The sequence below is a fragment of the Chiloscyllium plagiosum genome, chromosome 15, assembly GCF_004010195.1.
Source record: "Chiloscyllium plagiosum isolate BGI_BamShark_2017 chromosome 15, ASM401019v2, whole genome shotgun sequence".
NCBI lineage: Eukaryota > Metazoa > Chordata > Chondrichthyes > Orectolobiformes > Hemiscylliidae > Chiloscyllium > Chiloscyllium plagiosum.
This window is the reverse complement of record NC_057724.1, coordinates 68,941,256-68,967,385: the sequence shown is the minus strand read 5'-3', so window position 1 is coordinate 68,967,385 and position 26,130 is coordinate 68,941,256. Positions and strand designations below refer to the sequence as shown.

Below are 26,130 nucleotides of genomic sequence, written 5' to 3'. Positions count from 1 at the left end.
CATCTCTATGACTCTATGACAGAAATGAATCACAGATGGTCAGCATAGATTTGTTTACGGAATGTCATTTCGAACTATGCAGATTGAATTTTTTGAGACAGTAACAAGAAATGTTGATGAGGGTGGTGTGTTGATGTCCTGTACAGAGGAACCTTGATTATCCAAGTGACACGGGCAGGAAGGATTTTGTTTGGATAATCGAATGCCGGATAATACAGTTTAGCCAAGCATTGGGAGCTTGCAATCTTGTCTGGATAATCTGGAATTCGGTAAATCAAACGCTGGATAATCGAGTTTCCTTTGTATAGAGAATTTAGCAAGGCTTTTGAGGAGGTGCTGCATGAAAAACTGGTCAAGAAAGTAAAACCCAAAACCAAGCAGCAACTTAAAACCTATATTGTGTCAGAGGCTAGAAGGAAAATATAGATTAGTGGGTGTTTGTGTGACTGAAAGACTGTTTCTACTGGTGGTCCAAATGGCGTAGAACTAGCTCCCTTGCTTTGTGAAGTACATATGGATCATTCAGATTTGAATGTAGATGCATAATCAACAAGATTGCTGTGCAATAAACTGGCTGTGCAGTTGATAATGAGGAAGAAAGCTATGGGCAGCACGGTGACTCAGTGGTTAGCACTGCTGCCTCACAGCGCAGAGACCGGGTTCAGTTCCCGCCTCAGGCGACTGACTGTATGGAGTTTTCACATTCTCCCCGTGTCTGCGTGCGTTTCCTCCGGGTGCTCCGGTTTCCTCCCACAGTCCAAAGATGTGCAGTTTGGGGGAATTGGCCATGCTAAATTGCCTGTAGTGTTAGGTGCAGGAGTAAATGTAGGGGAATGGGTCTGGGTGGGTGCGCTTCGGCGGGTCGGTGTGGACTTGTTGGGCCGAAGAGCCTGTTTCCACACTGTAAGTAATCTAAAAAAAGCTGTACCTTATGGGAATAGACTGGTCAGATGGGCAGAACAGTGGCAAATGGAGTTCACTCTGGAGAATTGAGAGAGGATGTATTTGGAGAAAACCAACCAGATGAGGGAATGCACAATAAATAATTGGGTACTGAGAAGTGTAGAAGAACAGGAAGACCTTGGAGTGCATATCTACAAATCTCCAAAGATGATTGGACAGGTAAATAAGCCAGTTAAGAAGATAACTGGGATGCTTACCTTTATGAACTGAGGTGTAGAATTGTAAAGGCTGAGACGTTATACTGGAGCTGTGTAAACCATTGGCTAGGCTAATGTTCCTTGTGGTTTCAGTCACAGGACAACAGGAAAGATGTGATTGCGCTAGTAAAGCAACTTGCAAGGGGATGTCTCCACTGGACAATTTTAGTCAAGAGGAAATTTCTGCTTGGCTACCGTTGTTTGCTATGGGACAGAGGAGGCTGCGGAGAAACGTGTTTGAAATGCGTGATGTTATGAGAAATTAAGATGGAGTGCATAGGAAAACCTTATCCCATTTGATTGAGAATTCCATAAAGCAGGAAACATTGACTTAAAGTGGGAGGTTCAGAGGAGATTGGAATGGACGTTTCTTTCACCCAAAGAGTTTTGAGGTTGGGAACATGGTATTTGCTGGGCTGGTAGAACTGGAAACATGGATTGTATTTGAAAAGCATTCAGATGGGCACCTTGAAGTGCTTTAATCTGCAAGAACTGGAAAGTAGGATTAGGCTGGATGTCTTCTTGACAGCTAGCACGGACACAATGGGCTGAATGGGCTCTGCTTCATGTATTAAATGTCTAGGATTCTGTGACTCCCCCTTAGCTTTTTGAAAAAAAAAGATGTAATGCTTTATGTTTTTTTTCTCATATTTTCGGTTTCTTCCCTGCCTCTGATACACATGAGAAATACTGTCACGGTTTAACAAACAGCTTGACCTGATTAGCCAGTCAGGTGCAGTCTCAAATATCTTCTCAGATTTCACTTTTCCCTGTCTTCCGTTTTTTTTAGACTGCCCACCTTCAGTTCAGGGAGGTCTTTGTAACATTTCCCTGAGAGGTAAGATGGACAAAAGAATGAAATAAGCAGGAAAAAGTGGAATACCAGCTAGGTGACTGAATAAAGTTTCAAAGTGATGTGCAAGTAAAGCAAGGGGTGATTTGAGAACATACTTTTTCCCACAGAGAGTAATTAGGGTATGGAGTGCACTGCCTGGAAATGTGGTGGAGGTAGGTTTAATTGAGGCATTCGAGAGGGACATTAGTGGTTATTTAGATCGAAATGGTGTACAATGGTTATAGGGAAAAGGCAGGAGATTACCATTAGGGAATAGAACCGGTGCAGAAATAATGGGTCGAACGGCCTCCTTCTGAGCCGTACCTATTCTGTGATTCTGTAAATAAGAAAGAAAGAGAGCACACAGACAGAGAAATATGGAGCAGGAGTCTTTTTGGGGTGTTGCGGTCTCCGACCCCAGATAAAATATCAGTGGGTTAGTGGGGGGAGCTCAGCCCTGAACTCAGCGGCTGCCCTGCAACCAATTAAAATGAATTGCTTTCAGGCGAGGCTTCTGTCCATTTCTCAGGAGCTACCACCCAGAATGGCGTTTATTGTTGGAATATAGGAAGATCACAATGCCAGGGGGCCATGTAAGGCTAGTCTCAAAGATTTCGATGAGCAGGTTGAGGGGCTGGATTTAAGAGACTGGGGTGGTGGGTGGAATAAAGGTTGAAAGAGAGTGAATGGCCGTTGGAGGAGCTCATTCATCCAATGGGCTCAAGGGGACCCACAAAAGAGGTTGCCCCTCTTGCCTGGGAACAACAAGCACAGCTCACTCTGTAAGATGTCTCACATGGCACGGAGCTCCCCACTTCATGGGTGGCACAAAACAAAGCCATTAATTATCTACTATAGGCGCTCAAGAGACCCAAGAGCGGGCAGACTGCCCAACGTCCCCTCTGCATCCTGCAAAATCCCAGGCAGGTCAGCGCAGAAGGGTTTCGGCAGCAGGAATGCCAGCTGCTGTATATATTGGGTCAGCCTTTACATCCATTGGTGAGGGACATGAAATCCAGCTTACGGAGTGAATGAAGCAACAAGAGGATGGAAAAGAATTATTTAAATCTGGGGTGAAGGAAATATTTGGAGAAAGAAATGAGAAGAGGGTGAGAGAAGGTGGTGAGCAGAAAGAGAGTGAATGGAGAGCAGAGAAGACATGAAGTTGAGCAGAAAAAAGACACAGAGGAACACAAACGAACCGATAAAAAGCAGAGAGAGAGAGGTGAGCAGAGAGAGAGAGATGGGTGAACTGAAAGAGAGCAGAGGGAGAGGTGAACAGAGAGAGAGCAGAGAAAGAGGTGAATAGAGAGCCGTGTAAGATATATATGTGCAGAATGAAAGCAGAGAACTATAGAGGTTTGAAGAAAGAAAGCAGAGAGAGAGAGGTGAGCAGGGACCGCAACAAAGAAAGAAGTGAGGAGAAGTCTTAAAGAAATAAGTTGAAAGAGAAATAAGCAAAGGCAAAGAAAGAGAAAAACAGCACAGATTCAACCCAGCATATTGAAACTGAAATATCAAAGACGTAGAGAGCTCGCAGAGAATAAGTTATTAAAGAAAGCCAGCAGTGAATTATAACTAAATCTCAGAGAATTAACTTTAGGGAGTCAGATCATTGTTCAAATTTATATCTTTGATTTATACTCACAGTTTCATTATTTTCAGACAATTACTAGTGAATTCTCACATGTGTGAAGACTGGACAAGGCAATGAGAATTGGTGGAAAGCAGGGAGATTGTAGTGTAAAGAAGTTAAGTTTGACACATTTTCACCTCTCTCTCTCGCTATTACATCTTGGGATCTTCAGACCCAGCAGAAAGGCTGTCGGAGTGCAAACTGCAGTAATCCATTGGAAATATTGTCTGTTGTCTTCACGGTCAATGATCACTTATATCAGATTGAGTTTCAGACACCTGTATTGAGTGAGGTACCTTCAGATTTGTGTTTTAAGTCCAGGTCAAAGACAATCAGGGTTCTTAAAATGATCAATCTGTAAGATATCTCAGTAGGAGGGAAAATGCTAACTCCACAATTAAGGCTCAGAACTCATTTTTTTTTATAGCTAACTGACCAAAGCAGGGAAACCGCTGAAACTAGACTCATCTCCATGTCAACTGGAGATCATTGTGACTTTGTAGCAAATAGATTCAGCCACCCAGTCATCATTTCTCTTGATTTTAAACCCAAAAATTTCCATGGTAGCAAGGTATGTTTTAGACTTGGGGCAAGACAGTTCAAGAATACCGTTTTGATGCTGCGCGTCAATTTTATATCTTCCAAAAATGCTGTAACCATGCATTGAACCACAATGGGAGAAGTGTCCACCAGAGTGAAGCAGCTGTGGATGTTTTGAAACAACCTATCATCACTGAGAAATATTGGTTGATTTGTGAGGACCAAAATTACTATTTTTGAAACTCTTTCTTACAAATGTTTTGAATAGAATTCAACGTATTACCTCTCTGAGTCACTCTGATGAGTTCAGTGAATTATTTCTGCATTTCCTGCATGGTATTAGGTGACTTGAACATTGTGGCCTGGACCTTTGTGCCAACCACAACTTTTGGATAATGACCGAGAGATCCCCAACAGCATTTGATCACATTTTCTCCCTATTTCTAGTTCTTTGTGTACCAGAAAGTAGTATTCATTCACTGTATAAATTTATCAAGAGAGACGTAAGTATGTGTATGTCTATGCACAGGTATAAGAAACTTTTAAAATGAAGGGTTTTTTTTTAATGATTTTCACTTCTACAAGAGCTAAATAAAACTCCATTGTGTTAGAACTTTAAAAGAGCAGATCAAAGATTTTTGTAACTGCTGAGAGCCAATGTTGCAAGTTTACAACTAGAGATGCTTTTATTCTTGATTTGTAACTTATAACTTGTAACTATGCACCAGAATTCCTTGAAATATTTAGAAATGCTAGGTTACGAATCACTGAAGGTCATAGTACCTTACAATTAAACAAGCCTCCAATAGGACTTTGCAATTGGTCATCTTGTTTCTAGTTTGTCCAAAGCTTAAAAGAGACATAAACCTTGCTGCTACATATCTTTCTAATCACCTCTGCCAGCCTTTGTGAAATTATCTTATGCTCTAGGCACTATCTAAGTGGATCAGACTGCAGAGATGGCCTGCTTTTCCAACAGTGGTTTGCATCTCCTGTGGTATGATGTCCCATGCCCTCCAACTCTCTTCCCAACACCCTTCAACCCAACACAGTCCCTACTAAGAACACCTGACCCTTCTGAACATTTATTCTCAGAGTCATTTAAATGCAATTAATCAGTTCTGCTTTCCTCTGGAAAAGAAAGGTGGGCATCGTGTGTTGTCACCGGCATCATAGTTTTGCATCTGGTTCCATGATCTGTGTAATTGAAACTCTTCGAAATTGATTGGATAGAGTTTGTGACTTGAAGAGTTACATTTCTCTCCCCATGTTCCCATAGCAATGAAGGATGCCCTGGCATTCAGAGTAGGAATGGGTCAGAAGACAGAAAATACGTCTGATATGTTTCTTTAAATTCAGTAAGACCACAATGTTTATTTCACCCTTTCACAGGGTGACATCAATTCTAACAGGAAAAAGGCAAATGGTAATATAACCCCGAATGGTTTCCTGCTTCAGTTCTGCTGTGCTGGACATGCTGTAGGGGAAGTGTCAGAGATCCCATCCAACGTCTTTTTCACACATGGCATTTTGGTAAATGACAAGCTCTGCCAAATATATTAAATAGGTTAAGTTAAATAAACAAAACATTACAGAGATGGCGTTATTCAGCAAATGTGAATCAGTCAAGACATTTTGTCCTTATAATTCTGATGAGAACAAACACACAATTCAAGTGGCCAAAACAAAAGGGAGGGCACAGGTGTGTGACCAAGAAAAAGGAACCACATTATTAAAGGGAGGGAATAATGGAGCATAATAATGAGAATGACTTGAATACTGGAGTCTGTTTATCTAAATCTTTATAGAGTTCAAAAATAAATTGCCCTTGGGATCTGCCTCAATGCTTCTGATTGAGATTTGCATATTATTTAATTTAATATTCCCATGAATGTGCATCTGTCTCAAGCTGCAGATCTTTTATTGGAATTTACCACCTATAAGGCAAACATACTAAGAACAAATCAGCCCAATTCCACAAACTGTAGAGAAAGAGAAAGAGACAAAAACAGAGAGAGAGACGTGAGTTACCAGGGATACTGTGTTACATATGGTGCACTTGATGTGATTGGCATGTGTTTGATTTCCTAGTTTGAGTATTGCACTCACATTGTAATGGGATTTGAGGATATTAAGCAAATACTTGAATTGCTTCTTTGAGAAACAAATTGTTGATTCAAGTCATCAAATTCTCCCAAAATCTGTTATGTTAAAATACTTTGTATGTACACATTCCTGAAGGCTTCTTCCTGCGAAGCCGCACCGAAGCTAAGTATGTTTATCATACATTTAACTTTGAACAAGTTGACCCAGTTTCTAGTTATTCTTATTTTGCTCTTGTCAGATGTTTCCACTGTGTTTTAACCCTTCTTGCACTGCCTGCAGCTCGATACTGAACCTCTGCAGGACTGTCCTTCAGATTAGAATAGTGTAAGAACTCAGTGAAATGAGAGTTTCCAGTGCCAGGCTGAAATTGGTTGAGCATTCTTGAAAAGTAAAATCCTTTAGTAACAGGAGCACGTTCCTCATTACTGCAGAGAGCAACATATTGTAACTGGGATTCTCTGAAGGGATTTTTCTGTGCTAACTCAGACAAACGGTGGTCTTGTCAATAATAAAACAGAAATTTCTGGAAAAGCTTAGCAGGTCAGTGGAGAGAAATCAGAGTTAACATTTCAGGAAGGGTCACGAGGTCCAAAACATTAACTCTGATTTCTCTCCATAGATGCTGCCAGACCAGCTGTGCTCTTCCAGCAATTTCTGTTTTAGTTTCTCATTTACAGTATCTGCAGTTCTTCTGGTTTTTGGTTAGTCTTATCAGTAATGTTGGATTACCAAAATTAGATTCAAATAACGTCACATCCAGTTCACTGCACACAACCTGGTTTATTTTCCTATGTGATTCTCGTTTACCCCTATTTCTGTCCATTGCTTTTTACCCCAATTTCCCTCAGCACTAATCCTTTTTTCTCATTTATCACCTCTTCTCCTACCCATCCTGCGCCAGCATCGTCACAACAGCACTCAGGGCTTTGCTCCAGTTCACACAGTCCCTGATCTCCCATTTCATATAAAGCTTTCGTTCTTTTATACTGCCTGCCCCCTTCACCACGCTTTCAGTGAAGACGGATCCCCAGCTTCATGGCATTTTCAATCTCCAGGACTTGCCATTGAATCCTCTTTCACCCAAAACCTCCTTCTGGTCAAGGCTGAATTCCCAAATCGAGATTTCCACTGCACCATACCCACAGGATCAGCCTCCCATTGCCACCAAACCACATGGTTATCCTGAGTCCCTAGCTCACATTATGTTATGGCTGCTGACCATCAAAATTGCAAAATAAAAATGGACAGTGTTGGAGAAACTCAGCAGATCTGGCAGCATCTGTGCAGAGAAGGAGAGGGAGAGAGACAAGAGTTAATATTTTAAGTCCATTAATGTGAGTAAGAATCGCTCAAAACGTTTAATGTTTCTCTCTGCACAGATGCTGCTGAGCTTCTCCAGCAGTTTGTTTTTATTTCAGATCTCCAGCATTCACGGTATTTTGACTTAGCCCATTATGAAATTTCACCCTACAATGTTCCTATGCATGCCGTAGGCAAGTGGTAGAATTAACTCTGTAATGAATATGCAATAAAGCCAGCAGTGTACTCTTTCCACAGATACATGGGATCATGAAATTCAACCTGTTAGCACCACTAATGCTATCACAATACTGTGTAACAAAAAGGCAATTTAACTTATTTAATCGACAGCCCTGATTACAAAGGTTGAACTACATATCCTCCAACACAGTGTGACAATCTCGTTTAAATTGATCCAAGATGTGCAAAAAGTACTTTGTATTCTCAATGTATATTCACCTTGAATGTGACTGCTTTTTGTTATTTTTGTGAACAAAATTACTTGAATAAACATGAATCAGATATATTTAATGAAGCTTATTTTTGTTTTTGTGGCAATGTTGGCAGTTTTAAAATGGTGACGATATGGATTTGCAGCAAGAGTACTTTCATTCTTCATAGCAAGCGTCTTCAGAAGTTTGAAGCCGTGTTCTACATCAAAAAGCAAGTCAAATTAATAGGGCTTCAATGTAACTTGGTTCTGGAATTGTGCTTCATTTTATTTCTGAGCTGAAAATGTGTTGCTGGAAAAGCGGAGCAGGTCAGGCAGCATCCAAAGAGCAGGAGAATCGACGTTTCGGGCATGAGCCCTTCTTCAGGAATGAGGAGAGTGTGCCAAGCAGGCTAAGATAAAAGGTAGGGAGGAAGGACTTGGGTAGGGGCATTGGAAATGCGATAGGTGGAAGGAGGTCAAGGTGAGGGTGATAGGCCAGAGTGGGGGTGGGGGCGGAGAGGTCAGGAAGAAGATTGCAGGTTAAGAAGGCGGTGCTGAGTTGGAGGGATTTGACTGAGACAAGGTGGGGGGGACGGGAAATGAGGAAACTGGAGAAATCTGAGTTCATCCCTTGTGGTTGGAGGATTCCGAGGCGGAAGATGAGGCGCTCTTCCTCCAACCGTCGTGTTGCTATGGTCTGGCGATGGAGGAGTCCAAGGACCTGCATGTCCTTGGTGGAGTGGGAGGGGGAGTTGAAGTGTCGAGCCACGGGGTGGTTGGGTTGGTTGGTCCGGGTGTCCCAGAGGTGTTCTCTGAAACGTTCCGCAAGTAGGCGGCCTGTCTCCCCAATATAGAGGAGGCCACATCGGGTGCAGCAGATGCAATAAATGATGTTTCATTTTATTTCCTCTGTCATCCTTATTTGAGAGCATCTCCATTGTTGCCACCCACTTTAATAGTGCTGTTAAGAAGGCATACAGTGTGTTAGGTTTCATTGGTAGAGGGATTGAGTTCCGGAGCCGCAATATCATGCTGCAACTACAAAATGCTAGTGTGGCCTCATTTGGAATATTGTAAACAGTTCTGGACACCCCATTACAGGAAGCATGTGGAAGCATTGGAAAAGGTGCAGAGGAGATTTACGAGAATGTTGCCTCATCTGGAGGGAAGCTCTTATGGGGAAAAGCTGAGGGACTTGGGTCTGTTCTCATTGGAAAGAAGAAGGCTAAGAGGGGATTTGATAGAGACATACAAGATGATCAGAGGATTAGACAGGGTAGACAGTGAAAGTCTTTTTCCTAGGATGATGACGTCAGCTTGTACGAGGGGGCATAACTACAAATTGAGGGGTGATAGACTTATGACAGATGTTAGAGGCAGGTTCTTTACTCAGAGAGTGGTAAGGGTGTGGAATGCCCTGCCTGCCAATGTAGTCAACACAGCTACATTAGGAGATTTAAACAATCCTTGGATAAGCACATGGATGATGATGGGATAGTGTAGGGGTTTAAGGTTAGATTAGTTCACAGCAACATTAGGTGTAACGTTGAGGGCCAAAGGGCCTGTTCTGCACTGTATTGTTCTATGTTCTATGTTGATCATGATCACCATTGCAGAATATGAGTCCTATCTCCCTGACCAATTTTCCACAGCAATTCAATCAAACACAACTGTACAGAAAAGTTTGACCCTGAGACTTCATGCCTCCTCTCAGGTCAGGTGCTATATTTTGTTTTTTTGCTTTTTTAAATTCCTTTGTGAAGCTCCGCAGGATGTTTATTATATTCAAGTTGTTATATAAATGCAAACTGTTGTTGGTAAAGGCCATTTGAAGGTTCATCGCTGTTTGTACATTGGATTCTAATATTGGAAAACTGTTGTTGCATTTAGAGAATTTGACAGGATAATAGTTTTGCTGAACGGACAAGTCTGTGGGGTAACTCGTAATAGTATATAGCTTGCGTATATGCTAAGCATAGACCTATATACTGAAATGGTATAGAACTGAATGTACATGCAGTGTCATTTTAAGTGAGTTCTATCACAATAGAGGGCAGAATCTATTTCCCTCCCCATAGGCACATTTGGTGGAAATGGGGACATTTACTCAGGCAGGAGGATGGTGGGTGGGAGCACTTCCCACTTTTTTGCCTTCCCACCTGTCTTGAGTAGGAAAGCACATGGACAGCTGGCCCACCACCATATTGCCAAATGAAGCCCCCTCAATGGGCAATTAGGACCACGTGCCACCAGCCCTGCTGATGTTCAACTCAATGATGGGCAGGAGGACTCGCCATGTGCGGAGACTGAACAGCAAACCTGTGGGTGGCATTCGACGGGGTTGCTCACTCACCTAGAATAACTGATCATGGAACCTAACATCAGGAAGAGGTGAGGGAAGGCACAGAGAATTACTATCCCTCATTTACCCTTGCAACAACCCATCCTGCCCTCACATATCTGTGGCCTAGCTGGGTCCAATGATAATCCTGAGTCTTGAGTTGATGTCCTATTGATAGCAGCTCCCATTTCCTCATTGAAGATACTGAGCAAGACTTACTTTGTCAAACTTCTTCCTGATTTTGAAACCCTTTTTCAAATTTGCCCTGAACCTCTTCTGTGCCAAGAACCACTCTAACATCTCCCAGCTGTCCACATACTGAATTGTTTCAATTTTGACAAAGTGACATAAAGTAATTAGATATAGACCATCACCATGTTAATGTGTTGGAGGCAATTCAGAGAGGTTTTCAAGATTAATATCTAAAATCAGCAGATTACCATATGAGGAAAGGTTAGACCTGTGTCCTCTGGGGTTGAGAAGAGCCAGATTGGCATGGCTGGTGGTTCAGTGGTTAGCACTGCTACCTCACAGTGCCAGAGACTTGGGTTCAACTCCAGCCTCAGGTGACTAAATGTGTGCATTTTGCACATTCTCTCTGTGTTTATGTGGGTGTTCTGGTTTCCTTCATTTTTAAACTGTACCCTGTAGTTCTGAATTGGCTCACAAGTAATGCCTCCACCTGGTCACACCCCTCAGAACCTTATATTAGCCTAAATTTCAGTAAGAACAACTCTCATTTGTCTCAACTCCAATCTTGCCTCAGAAATAACCCCTTCATCCCAGGGATGAACCCGGCAAAATTTCACTGAACAGTCTTCAGTGGAAGTGTACCCCTCCTCATGTAAGGAGACAAAAACTATGGCCACTATCCAACTGTGTGTGGACTAAAGTGGTGGGTGGCAGGAATTGTGATGCATAGTAGGAGAAAGTCACAACCCTTGCAGCTGATGAACAATCTTCTACTGTCTTCCACCCTCTTCTGTCAGGCCGAACTTATAAAGGTTTGAGTCCATGTATGAACAGATTCAAGAACAGCTTCTTCAGACCTTTGAACAGACCTCTCAGATGGTAATTTTGATTTCTGTCTTTCTATTTCTGCATCTCCTCTGTGGCTGTAACACTGTATTCTATTATCCTGATGCACTTTGTATGATGCTATCTGCCTACAGAGCATGCAAAACAACACTTCTCAATGTATCTCAGTACATCTGACAACAATAAATCAAATTCAAACTCAAATCCTGCAGTCCTCACTTTCTTCAAATCCTGGAATGTCAAGAGCCCACTGGTGGACACTAATAGGATTGTAACCAATGAAAACACAATGTGTCCCAGAGAGAGGCAAGTCACTGATAACAGACAGGGATTGTTTGGCCATTCTCGGCTGGGTGAGGAATGGTGGGAGATGGGTTTGGAGAGCAGGCAGAATGGGGCATATGTCTTGGGAAATGGGGCTGCCTCAATGCTAAAACACATAGATAGTACCCCTTTTTTAAAAAGTGGTTTGCCCATGCCAAATGTATTATGGTGTGGGCAGGATACTATTAACAAGCTGAATGGTCGTGGAATAATTGACTTAAATATGGCAGGTGGACAGCTGATTTCAGGGTCCAACAATCTGTCCTGGTCACCTGTGAAGAAGGGCTTATGCCTGAAATGTCGTGTCTCCTGTTCCCTGGATGCTGCCTGACCTGCTGCGCTTTTCCAGCAACGCATTTTCAGCTCTGATCTCCAGCATCTGCAGACCTCACTTTCTCCTCAAAGATTTCAACCACCTGTCAATGCAACAGTCAAGAAAGCACAACAATGTCTCTACTTCCTTGTGATGCGAAGGAAGTTTAGCATGTCCACAAGGACTCTGACCAATATCTATAGATGCATCATAGATATCCATTTGATCTGGATGCATCACAGCTTGGTTTGGTAACTGCACTTCCTAATAATGCAAGAAACTACAGAGAGTCATGCACACACCAGTCCATCATGCAAGCCAGCCTTCCATTCATTGACTCTGTCTATACTTACCACTGCCTCGGGAAAGCAATGAACATAATCAAAGACCTCTCACACCCTATAGTACTCTCTTCCATCCTCTTCCATTGGGCAGAAGATATAAAAGTTTGTGTGGATAGATTCAAGAATAGCTGTTATCAGACTTTTGAATGTACCTGTCAAATGTTAATGTTGATCTGTCCCTCTCTGCCTCTTCTCTGTGGCTGTAACCTTGTATTCTGCACTCTGTTCTGCTTCTCAGGTACAATCTGCCTGTATAAGCATGCAAAACAAGAATATTTTGGTACCTGTGACAACAATAAATCAATCAGTCAATCAATCCATCTAGTGTATTACAGTGGTTACCTCAATGGACAGTGGGAAGATTTTGGGCTGGTTACCTGGACTATTATATGTGCTACCCTCGCCAAAAAACATACCAGTTGTGAGCATTCCAATACAATTCTGAGTAGGAAAGATTCAGCTGTTCAGAACTTCAGCATTTAACTGAATTGCTCCACCTATTTACGCTGAGTTCTTCCTGGGATTGGCCAAACTGGGACAAACACCAGAACTGTTTTGAGAACCCTCCATCCTCAGCTGCTCTGACCTTATTCTGTCACGTGGGGAGCTCACTAAAATTTCTGTGGATTCTGTTTGTTTATTTCACATCCTTTTGACAGAGGAGCAGGGGGTAAGGTTGGTCATCACCATGCTGCAGTGTTCACAGATGGCAGTCAAAGCTGCAGATGATGGTCAGTGTGGATCAATACATGAGGAAGCTAACTGCAATTACAAATATAATGATAGGATAGAGGGACATGGGAGGTGTTGAACAGGAAATGTGTGAGCGCTTTGATCCTTTTGGGATGAGTGATTAATTTCCAGTTATCAGTTTGTGTGTCCTCAGATAGGGAAATCAGCCATTCTTACCTGGTCTGGCCCACACATGACTCAGAGAAATACATATGACTCTTCACTCCTGCTTGATATGGCCCAGTAACAGCAACACAGTTGTAGTCCAACAGAATTGGAAGGCAGTTCCTTCCATCACCTTCTTGAGGGCAATTTGAGCTAGGCAATAAATGCTGGCTTTCTTCTGTCTTACAGTGTTTCTCTGAGATTAATAAAATTCTGAAGCTGAGAGGTATCTGAGACTTTCAGCACGGGGGTCACACTGCAACCACAGACTTCACCAATACTGTGGTCCTGAAAAATATGAATTCCACACTTCTTAGATTAGAAGTTAGAATACAGGAGTGAGAGTAGACCTTTCCACCCTTTGAGCCTGCTCCAACATGCTAAATTATCGTGGTTGATTATAAAACGCAGCAACCCTGTTCTCGCTTTCTCCTTAGATCCCTTTAGTCCTAAGGTTAATACCTACATCTTTCCAAAAGGCCTACCCAATATCCTTTAAACTGTGACCCCTAGTTCTGGATTCCCCTGCCATTGGGAACATCCTCCTATGATTACCCTGTCTAGGCTTGTGACAATTTTATAAGTTTCTATAAGATGGGGTGGCATGGTGGCTCAGTGGTTAGCACTGCTGCCTCACTGCACCAGGGGCCTGGGTTCAACTCCAGCCTCAGGCGGCTGTCTGTGTGGTGTTTGCACATTTTCTGCGAAGAATTTCTCCAGGTACTCTGGTTTCTTCCCACAATCCAAAGATGTGCAGGTTAGGTAGATTGACCATGCTAAATTGTCCACATTATCCAGGGATGTGCAGGCTTGGTGGATTAGCCAAGAGAAGTACAAGGTTACAAGGATGGGTGGGTCTGGCTGATTTCTGAAGAAGGGTCACTGGACCTGAAATGTTAACTCTGATGCTCCCAGACCTGCTGAGCCTTTTCCAGCAATTTCTATTTTTGGGTCTGGGTGGGATGCTCTTCAGAGGTTCAGTGTGGACTTGATGGGCCAAATGGCCTGTCCCTATACTGCAGGGATTCTATGAGATTCCCTCTCATTCTTCTAAACACTAGTGAATTTAGTCATAACCAAACCAGTCTTTCCTGCTAAATCTTTTCTTTCGTGCTCCCTCAACAGCCATAACATCCTTCCTCAGATAGAGAAACCAAAATTGCACACATTATTCCAGGCGTGGCCCTGTCCAGATGCAGAAAGACATCCCTGCACCAATGGTATATTCGTAAGTGATACAAAGTTAAAAAATCACACAACACCAGGTTATAGTCCAACAGGTTTATTTGGAAGCACTAGATTTTGGAACGCTGCTCCTTCATCAGGTGGTTGCAGAGTAAATCATTCTTCACACCCCAGTCCAACACCGGCGTCTCCAACTCGTATGTGATGGGAGATTAGGTATGTCAGCAGTACCTGTACACATCAGTCATGCAAATCTCGCAAAAGTTGGGCTCGGTTCCCTTTGGGAGTTTTTATCTAGTTTTTCATGTGTCATAATTCAGTGCAGAATTGACCCTTTGTCCTCAGAGGATAATCAATTCACTCAATCAATAGAAAACTGAAGTCTGAACTGAACCTCAATATCTTTGTCCCGGGCAGCGCTTGGCATTGCTGAATGGAAACAAGTCGTTCCATTTTAAAATGATGAACATTGTAACCGGTAAGGTAGCAACTGTATCGGTGTGGAACCTCATCATTCATTCAGACAATTAGACAGACTATTAGTAGATTTCCAATAATAATTGCCGACACTTTCTAAGCTCCGCTTGCCCTTTAAGGGATGGTCCCTTTAATATCCCCGCCCTCAGTTTGTTACGTCCCAGTTCTCAGTGATTTTGAAACATGCAATGGAGGACAGCCATTGGCTCAGGCTCGGTACTCTCGGGCAGTTCCGTTGATATTGGTTCCACTGTCAGTTCCGCCATTCTGTCAAAAACAAATCCAGCGACTGAGAGCGTCATTATATGAAGACAGCCACAGGATTCAATGTTGGAATTGTTTAGGAACTGTCACAGCAGATTGTGAGTTTCAGTGACATTTCTAGTCCTGCTGCGTGCATGAGTTAAGGTAGCATTTTTACTATTCATCAGATTTGACATCACCAATACAGTACCATTTCCAGTATAGCTGCTGTGGGACAGTAACATTTCCAATATTACTGAGCCCCTAAACATTTTTAATATGATCAGATCGAGTGATATCTCCAACATCACTGTGAGATACAGTAACATTTCCAGGATTGTTCAGTGTGAGTTAAAGTAACATTTCCAAAATTACTCAGTGTCAGTTGAGGTAATTAGGAACAGGAGTAGGCTATTTGTTCTTGGAGCTCTCCTCCAACATTCAGTAAGATCATGGTTGATCACCCATCTCAGTACTCTGTTCCCACGTTCTCCCCAAATCCTTTGATCCCTTTCGACCTAAGATTGATCTATAACCCCTTCTTGAAAATATTCAATGTTTTGGACTCGCCTGCTTCCTGTGATAGTGAATTCCTCAGCTTCACCACTCTGGAGGTGAAGACTTTTCTCCTCATCTCTGTCCTAAACGTTTTACCCCTTATCCTTAATCTATAACCCCTGAGTCTGGGCTCACTCATCATTGGGAAGATCCTACCTGTATCTAACCTCTCTAGTCCTGTTAGAATACTATAGGCTTCGATGAGATTCCCCCCTCCTCCATTCTTTTTAACTCCAGTGAATATAATCCTAACCAATTTAATCTCTCCTCATATGTCATATGTCATCCCAGGAATTAATTTGGTAAATTTTCACTGCACTCCCTCAATAGCAAGAATATACTTCCTCTGATAAGGAGATCAAAATTGCACACAATATTCCAGGTGTGGTCTTACCAATGCTCTGTATAATTGCATGGGACATCCTTGTTCCTTTACTTGTATTCTGTCAGTATGAAGGCCTTCTTTACTGCCGCTGCAACCATACACTTACTTTCAGTGACTGGTGCAGGAGGACACCCAGGTCTTGTTGAGAAATGAGTCTAGCCAACTCTGCTTTCAAGCCCTCAAACATGTTTATTTAAATTGTAAAATTGTAAAAAGTAGTTTGGACTGACCCCTCCCTCCGTCACACTGATTATATTTTACAATCATGATTTAGCCGCTGCTATCTTGGGGCACCTTAATTAATCCTGTCTCATTGCACGATATCAGATCGACTACAACCTTCTCTTTGATTGGCTCCAAAACATACCATTCTAAGAAACTGTCTGGAAAACATACTATGAACTCCTCATCTTGGTTCCCTTTGTCCATCTCACTTTTCTGGTTAATGTGTGTAGATGAAAATTTCTTATGAATAGCAACTTCTTCCTTTATGCTGCACTCTATCATGTAGTTCGTGAAGGTGTGCCTATAAACTACAAGCACAAGTAAGTTTTTGCCTTTGAAATGTCTCATCGCTATGCAAACTGTTTCAACATCCTAGTTTCCAAATTTAAGCATCACCTTCGGTTGCCCTCTCTGTTGTGTTAATACTAACGATCAAAGTCACCCCTCCTCCTTTTCCTATCCTTTTGAAATGTCCTGTGTCCTTTGAGATTCAAATCCCAAACCTGTGTCATCTTGCAGCCACATCTTTATTTGGTTACTGGATGGGACTTATTTATTTTTCAGTTCATCTCTTTTTTTTTGATATGACATGCATTCAGATACTTTTTTTTGTAAATTCTCACCCTATCTGTTGGTTGGCACTTAGATGCATATTCTCTATGCTTTTCAATCATAGATGACACTGCTCACAGTTCAATCACTTATGGTAGACCACTGGACCAAACGCACATCCAGGAGCTCCCAGATGCTGCAGCTGTGTCATATCGCACATCCAAAATGTGTTCTAATTAATGGGTCATAGAGTCATAGAGATGTACAGCATGGAAACAGACCCTTTGGTCCAACCCGTCTATGCCAACCAGATATCCCAACCCAATCTAGTCCCACCTGCCGAAACCCTTCCTATTCATATACCCATCCAAATGCCTCTTAAATGTTGCAATTGTACCAGCCTCCACCACTTCCTCTGACAATTCATTCCATACACATACCATCCTCTGCGTGAAAAAGTTGCCCCTTAAGCCTCTTTTATATCTTTCCCCTCTCACCCTAAACCTATGCCTTCCAGTTCTGGACTCCCCCATCCCAGAGAAAATACTTTGTCTATTTATCCTGTCCATGCCCCTCATAATTTTGTAAACCTCTATAAGGTCACCCCTCAGCCTCCGTGCTCCAGGGAAAACAGCTCCAGCCTGTTCGCCTCTCCCTATAGTTCTAATCCTCCAACCCTGGCAACATCCTTGTAAATCTTTTCTGAACCCTTTCAAGTTTCACAACATCTTTCCAATAGGACAGAGACCAGAATTGCATGCAGTATTCCAACAGTGGCCTAACCAATGTCTTGTACAGCTGCAACATGACCTCCCAACTCTTGTACTCAATACTCTGACCAATAAAGGAAAGCATACCAAACGCCTTCTTCACTATCCTATCTTCCTGTGACTCCACTTTCAAGGAGCTATGAACCTGCACTCCAAAGTCTCTTTGTTCAGCAACACTCTCTAGGACCTTACCATTAAATGTATAAGTCTTGCTAAGATTTGCTTTCCCAAAATACAGCACCTCGCATTTATCTAAATTAAACTCCATCTGCCACTTCTCGGCCCATTGGCCTATCTGATCAAGATCCTGTTGTAATCCGAGGTAACCTTCTTTGCTGTCCACTATGCCTCCAATTTTGGTGCCATCTGCAAGCTTACTAACTGTACCTCTTATGCTCACATCCAAACCATTTATGTAAATGACAAAAAATAGAGGACCCAGCCCCGATCCTTATGGCACTCCACTGGTCACAGGCCTCCAGTCTGAAAAACAACCCTCCACCACCACCCTCTGTCTTCTACCTTTGAGCCAGTTTTATATCCACATGGCTAGTTCTCCCTGTATTGTGTGAGATGTAACCTTGCTAATCAGTCTCCCATGGGGAATCTTGTCGAATGCCTTACTGAAGTCCATATAGATCACATCTACTGCTCTGCCCTCATCAATCCTCATTGTTACTTCTTCAAAAAAACTCAGTCAAGTTTATGAGACATGATTTCCCATGCACAAAGCCATGTTGACTATCCCTAATCAGTCCTTGCCTCTCCAAATACATGTACATCCCGTCCCTCAGGATTTCCTCCAACAACTTGCCCACCACCGACGTCAGGCTCACTGGTCTATAGTTCCCTGGCTTGTCCTTACTACCCTTCTTAAAGAGTGGCACCACGTTAGCCAACCTCCAGTCTTCCGGCACCTCACCTGTGACTACTGATGACACAAATATCTCAGCAAGAGGCCCAGCTATCACTTCTCTAGCTTCATACAGAGTTAAATGGCTTAATCATTTTATCCAACTTTCTCTTGACTTATATTTTAATATAATTTTTGAATGTTCCCACTCGTTGCTGTATTACATTGAATCTTAGGAATGGAATAAACCTTAGGCACTAACCAGATACCCATCTAATAACTAAATTTCCTTCTCGTGGCAGGAGTGGAACCAATTCCTGCAATCTCAAAAAAATTAAAAAGAGTAAATTCAATGGATAATCTCTGCTCTCCCTGCCCCTTCCTTCTTTGGTCACCTAACTCCAACTCACACTATTTTCAGTTTCACTCAAGTGTTAAGTTGTACTAATTTAGCTAGTTTTATATGCTCCTAACAAAAAAGGTCTGTCTGATCCACTTATAGAGGAACCGGTTTGAGCTGCTTCTTTAATTAAGCCCAACTACTATTCCAGTGGAGGCCTTGTTGAAAGTCCTGCTTAAGGTTGGGAAAGTCAAATTTTCAATTGAAAGTTTCACTTGAGGGCCAAATACAAACAAAATTAAATTTGTTCAGAAACAAAACATGCCATTCTAATCCTTAGTACAAGATGCAGTAACATTTCTGACATGAGCTGCTGTAATTTGTCCGATGTCGATAATGCTTAGTGTGAGTTTCAGGAACAATTCCATTCCATTCCTCAGGTTTGGAGTTGCATTGTTTATTCCCTCCTGTTAAAATGTCACTGTTGGGTATGTAAGTTTGTTGATCTCTGGATGCTCTTGTGCTGTATTTAGGTGATGTTGGCTGAGTTGGGAGAAAGTTCTACCCCCAGTGTTCACTTCGAAGGTGGTGCAGAGGAAAGGGACAAATCTGCACTTGTCTCCCTTCTGGAGCAGCTTACAACTTCCACCGCCTTGTATCCTGTATTTCTCGAGACCTCCAAACTTCTGGTTGTTGTGAGCATCCAGCGATACCTGCGAGGCCCTGGGAATGAGGAGAGATCCCGATCAGCTTCCAGTTACCTTTTCGACGTGACAGTGACTGATGGGATTACTCACGTGAAGTGCCACTTAGCTCCTGCCCTGAATTCCCTGGTTCACTGGAACTGCCTGAGAGCGGGCCGTGGAATCCACATCACCCGCTGCAGCCTGGTGCATGATGAGAAAAGGCTGAACCGGTGCTTCCTGCAGATTGAGGCGCTGGAGCTGGCAGCTGCATATTGCGATCCCAGTTTGAGTATCCTCTCCCTGAGCATCGAGCCCCTCCGCAGCCTGACGGCGTCCCAGAGGGGAAGGGATCTTCTGAGGACTTTGCAGACAGAAGCCCCCTTGAGAGTGGGACGGCATCATTATTTACCCTTGTGGAATAACAATGACCCATGTGGCAGAGAATGGATTGGCTCCAAGACTCCACCATTTCTAAATGTCCCACTTGAAGGTGAGCTCACTTTCCATTTTAGGTTCCACCATATTGTCGAATATATTATTATTTATTTAAATTACGGTCACCTCAGTTAGTGCAGGAATTGAATCCACACTGTTGCATCACTCAGCACTGCAAACCAACTGTCCAGCCAACTGAGCTAACTGACCTATTGTTTATATAATCGAGAAGTGAATGGGGATTTCTTATTTTTGGATGCTCTCCATCTGTGTTTGCTGTACACCAGGATTTGACAAAGTTGACTCTGCTGAGGTTTCACATGAACAGGTTGCTGTGTCTGTCATATGCAGTTGGTCAGCATTAGGATGTGGGAAAGCTACATACAGAAATACAGGGTGGTGGTGAGACTGCATCTTCTCTACTGCATACAGTATTGGCCACTGTATTTACGAAAAGGTGTTAGTGTGATGGACTCATTGCCTTATGAAGAAATGCTAGACAGTCTGGGCATGTATCCTTTGGGATTTAGAAGATTCAGAGGTGACTTAGTTGAAACATAAATGTTCCTGAGGGAACCTGACAGGGTGGATGTGGAAAGGATGTTTTCTACGTGGTTGTGCCATGGCGTACTGGGATGTGCATTTGTCCCACCTCTCACCCCCATGGGAGAGACAAACATGATGGACCCTACCTCCCGAAAGGTTGGACAATGTGGGCTGGGGTTAATTTCCATATCGGCTTTAGTTTGTCTGTCACTGGTCTGGTATGTAGTCAAATGGGAGATGATCTCACTGAAACATTTAAGATTCGAAAGTGCTTTCAGAGGGCGGGTGCTGGGGGGATGTTTTCTTTGACTGGGAAATCTAAAACTCGCAATCATAGACAACCTCTTATTCTGAGACCATTCAGATACTGAGGTGAAATATCTCTTCACTCAAACCATTGTGGGAATTTGAAATGTGCTGTCCCAAAGGGGCTAAGTGGGATGTTTGGTATTCTTGTTCAGTGATCAATAGACAATTGGTTAGTAAGGAAACCAAATCATCTGTGGATCGTGTAGGAGGGTGATGCTGCAGCAGATCAGGCTGGAGGGAGCATAGAGTCTATTTAATACTTACCTTCTTAAATCTCTTTGGGGCTCCTTGACAGCTCCACATTAAACATTGACTAATGACAGCAAATTCCCGTTATTTGCTCACAAGCATCCAGAATTCTCATGTAACCAGCACCCAAGATTCAAAAGGTGTATCCCAAATGTTTGGGATTTGGATTTTTGTTTAAATTCACTCATGGGACATGGTTATCGCTGGCTGGGCAGCATTTATTGGCCATCCCTCGTTGCCCTTGGGAAGGTAGGGGTGAGCTGCCTTCCTGAACCTCTACAGTCCATGTGCTGTAGGTCAACCCACAATGCTCTTAGGAATGCAATACTAAACTTTTGACCCAGTGACACTGAAGGTATATTTCAGTGTAAGGATGGTGTTTGGCTTTGAGGGGAACTTGCAGATGGCGATGCTCCTATTTATCTACTGTGCTTGTCCTGCTCGGTGAAAATGGCCGTGGGTTTGGAAGGTGCTGTCTGAAGAATTGGAGACTTTACTGGTATTGGCAATTGTAAGGGGATAATGGATTCTTAAAACTAGTTCGAGACATGCCTTAAAGGACTGGAATACTGGTATATATGAACAGTCCTGGCCACTCATTTTTGAAATGCACATTCACCTTGTCGCAGTGATAACACAGGTTCTCAAAGAAGTCACTCATATTTCTCACGCAGCTAACAATTCTCACCATTCCCTGTAAATGCTGGATACCAGGGTGAATTATGGTAAACAGGTATGTGGGTATTCTATATAGAGTGGGAGTGTAATTATTGTTTGGTGGTGGATGTTTACAGGGGATTCACTGTAAAAAGAGACGAAGTTGAGTTTGAAGCTTGGAATGTAAATATCATTTTAAAGTGTATCCATTTAAACAATTGAAATTGTACCCTTTCAGCATAAACAGATATGTTCAATCTAATAAAATGTTGGTGTGTTCCTTTAAGTCCTATCTAGTGGTACAGGGCAGCAGATTTCCTTTGGAAGATGCAAGTTTGATTCTGCATCTAATTTTGGCTTTAAAGGCTTGAAATCTGTGTCATGAGCATTGTACACCAATCTGTTTTAGACCAGATGCCTATTGGCGATGCTAGGGAGACATTGCTGCTGCTGTACATTGATAATAAAGAGAGGACAATGCCTCGAGCTGGGGCTAAGGGATGGCAATGGGCACCTACATACTAACACGAGTCAATGTACTCGAAGCCCAATTCTCTTATTAATTGCTCAGCTCAATTAAATTAGCAGATGATTGTGAGGTGGGCAAAGTTTTGTGCCCTTAGTAAGGGAAACAAGCAGACTTGGAGGCTGTTGACTACAGTAGGTAAAAGCAGGCAAAAGTGAGAACTGCAGATGCTGGAGATCAGAGTCAAGATTAGAGTGGTGCTGGAAAAGCACAGTAGGAAGGGCAGCATCCAAGGAGCAGGAAAATCGACATTTTAGACAAAAACCCTTCATCAGGAATGAGAATGATTCCTGATGAAGGGCTTTGGCCTGAAACATTGAGTTTCTTGCTCCTGGGACGCTGCCTGACCTGCTGTGCTTTTCCAGCACCACTCTAATCTTGACAGTAATCTGCAAGCTTCAAGAGAGCTGCAGAGGTTAAGTCAGACCAATGATGTCCATCAAAAGGAGTTACTTTTGAATTATTTCATCTGCAGAACGCAGGTGTATCTGACAAAATCACACTAACCTACATGATGGTAGTAGTGCTGCATTTTTTCAATGTGGTATTATAATGTCAGATTATTGTTTTACCTGTCTGCTCTAATCAGTTGTAAACATTAATGGGGCTAAGGGATGGCAATGGGCACCTACATACTAACAGAAGTCAATGTACTCAAAGCTCAATTCTCTTAATAATTGCTTAATAAAACACTAACCCTTATCAATCGCTTACTGTTTTACATCAATGTTCAGAGTTGCATATTTATCATGTGTATTTCCATGAATAAAAACTGACAAAGAGTGTAATGTCTGGGCTCTCTGTCCTTACAGGCCGACTTTGTGGAGTAGAGTAGTCTGCCTTTCTCAGGTCCAGAGTGAATGATCTTGCACTTTTTTTAATTTCACTCATGAGATGTAGGCAACGCTGGCTGGGCAGCATTAATGCCCACTTGTAGTTGACCTTGAGAAGGTGGGGGTGAACTGCCTTCTTGAACTGCTGCAGTCCCTGTGCTGTGGATTGACCCCCAATGCCCTTAGGGAAGGAATTCTAGGATTTTGACCCAGTGACTGTGAAGGAGCAGCAATATATTTCCAATTCAGGATAGTGACTGGCTTGGAGAGGTACTTGCAGCTGGTGGTGTTCCCATGTATTTGCTGCCCTTGTCCTTCTGGATGGAAGTGATTGTGTGTTTGGAAGGTTCTGTCTGAGGATCTTCAGTGAACTTCAGGGGATGCATCTTGTGGATAGTACACACTGTTGCTACTGAGCGTTCAAGACAAAAGGAGCTCAGAATATTCAAGAAAGTTTGTAGCTCAGGTTGTGGATGAGGATGTTGACTTGCTCACTGAGCTGGTAAATTTGTTTGCGGACGTTTCATCACCATTCTAGGTCACATCATCAGTGTGCCTCCAGTGAAGCATTGGTGTTCTGTCCCACTTGCTATTTATATATGTCTGCTCCTGCTGAGATTGGTTGTGTCATTTCTGTTTTTGTCACTGGCTCTGTTTCTTAGTTGTTGTTATATGGGGTCCAACTTGACATGTTTGTTAATGGAGTTCCGGGTTGAATGCCAGGCTTCCAGGAGTTCCCGTGCACGTCTCTGTTTGGCTTGTCCTAGGATGGATACGTTGTCCCAGTCGAATTTGTGTCCTTCATTGTCCATGTGTATGTTCAAGTGGTAGCTGGTCATATCTCTTGGTGACGAGTTGGTGTTTGTGTGCTCTGGTGGCTAATTTCCTTCCTGTTTGCCCTATCTAGTGCTTTTGACTGTCTTTACACAGAATTTTGTGTATAACATTGGTTCTGTTGGTTGTGAGTCGAGAGTGTGGTGCTGGAAAAGTACAGGCTGCATCTGAGGAGCAGGAAAATCAATGTTTCAGGCATAAACCCTTCATCAGGAATGAGGCTTGTGGGCCAAGGGGGCTGAGAGATAAATGGGAGGGGGGGGGGGGCGAAAGGGGAAATGAGGAAACTGGTAAAATCCACATTAATCCTGTGTGGTTGCAGGGTCCCAAGACAGAAGATGAGGTGTTCTTCATCCAGGTATCAGGTGGTTAGGGTTTGGCGATGGAGGAGATGCAGGACTTACGTGTCCTTGGTGGAGTGGGAGGGGGAGTTGAAGTGTTCAGCCATGGCGTGGTGGGGTTGGTTGATGCGGGTGTCCCAGAGATGTTCTCTGAAATGATCTGTAAGTTGGCATCCTGATTCCCTGATGCAGAGGAGACCACACCAGGTGTCGGGAGTGGGGTATGGCCTGGTAGGGGGAGCGTGGATCTGATGAGGGAATCACAGAGGGAATGGTGTCTCCGGAATGCTGACAGGGGTGTGGAGGGAAATGTATCCCTAGTTGTGGGGTCTGTTTGTAGGCGGCAGAATTGGTGATGCAATGTATTTGGAGATTGGTGGGGTGGAAGATGAGGACTGGGGGGAGTGGTTCTGTCTTTGTTGCGATTGGAGTGGTGGAGGTGTGGAAGTGGAGGAGATACACTGGAAGGTATCGTTGACCACATGGGAGGGGAAATTGCGATCCTCGAAAAAGCAGGCCATCTGGGAAGTTCTATGGTAGAATTGGTCGACCTGGGAGCAGATGCAGCAGAGGCAGAAGAATTGGCAATAAGGAACGGTGTTTTTACAGGAGGAAGGGTAGGAGGAGTTGTAGTCCAGGTAGGTGTGAGAGTCAGTGGTTTAAAGTCGATGTCCATGGTTAGTTCCAGGAAGGGGAGGGAGGTGTCCGAGATGGTCCAGGAACACGAGGTAGTGCCCACGAAGAGGTTGAACAGTTCATCAAAATCACCAATTCCTTCCACCTCGACCTCAAATTCACCTGGACCATTTCGGACACCTCCCTCCCCTTCCTGGACCTCTCCAACTCCATCTCCAGTGACCGACTAACAATGGATATCTACTTTAAACCTACTGACTCCCACACCTACCTGGACTACACCTCCTCCCACCCTGCCTCCTGCAAAAACGCCATCCCTTATTCCCAATTCCTCCACCTCCGCCGCATCTGCTCCCTGGACATCCAATTCCACCATAGAATATCCCAAACGGCCTCCTCCTTCAAAGAACACAATTTCCCCTCCCACGTGGTCGACGATATCCTCCAATGCATCTTCTCCGCTTCCCGCAACTCCTCCCTTGAACCCCACCCCTTAAGGCGTGGATCGGTACCTGGGATTACGATGTTGTGGCCATCACGGAAACGTAGATAGATGTGGGACAGGAATGGCTGTTGGAGGTTCCTGGTTACAGGTGTTTCAGTAAGATTAGGGAGGGTGGGAAAAAAGGAGGGGGGGTGGCATTGCTAATTAGAAATGGTATAACGGCTGCAGAAAGGAAGTTTGAGGGCGATCTGCCTCTGGAGGTAGTATGGGCTGAAGTCAGAAATAGGAAAGGTGCAGTCACCTTGTTGGGTGTTTACTATAGGCCCCCCAATAGCAGCTAAGAGAGCTAAGAGAGGGCATGAAAAATCGTTGGCGGATAGGATCAAGGATAACCCCAAGGCATTTTATGCGTATGTGAGAAACCTGAGAATGACGAGAACGAGGGTAGGTCCGATCAAGGACAGTAGTGGGAGACTGTGTATTGAGTCGGAAGAGATAGGAGAGGTCTTGAACAAGTACGTCTCTTCAGTATTTACGAACGAGAGGGACCCTATTGTAGAAGAGGAGAGTGTGAAATAGACTGGTAAGCTAGAAGAGATACCTGTTAGAAAGGAAGATGTGTTGGACATTTTGAACAACTTGAGGATAGACAAGTCCCCCGGGCCTGACGGGATATATCCTAGGATTATGTGGGAAGCAAGAGAGGAAATTGCAGTACCATTGACAATGATCTTCTCGTCTTCACTGGCAACGGGAGTGGTACCAGGGGACTGGAGAGT

The 26,130-nt window shown here is 43.4% G+C and overlaps 1 protein-coding gene across 4 annotated transcripts in view; it reads left to right on the top strand.

Annotated features, from left to right (window-relative positions):
• Positions 1–15,103: 15,103 nt before the first annotated feature.
• Positions 15,104–26,130, top strand: part of radx (RPA1 related single stranded DNA binding protein) — a 104,729-nt gene continuing 93,702 nt past the window's right edge. Inside the window, exons 1-2 of one of the 4 annotated variants that reach the window (XM_043705144.1) lie at positions 15,104–15,290; positions 19,388–20,030. In XM_043705144.1, coding sequence (XP_043561079.1) covers positions 19,391–20,030 — 640 coding nt within the window. In that variant the 5' untranslated portion in view covers positions 15,104–15,290; positions 19,388–19,390. Of the gene's footprint in view, positions 15,337–19,387; positions 20,031–26,130 lie in introns of all 4 variants that reach the window. The other 3 variants (XM_043705146.1, XM_043705142.1, XM_043705143.1) reach the window with 3 other exon arrangements.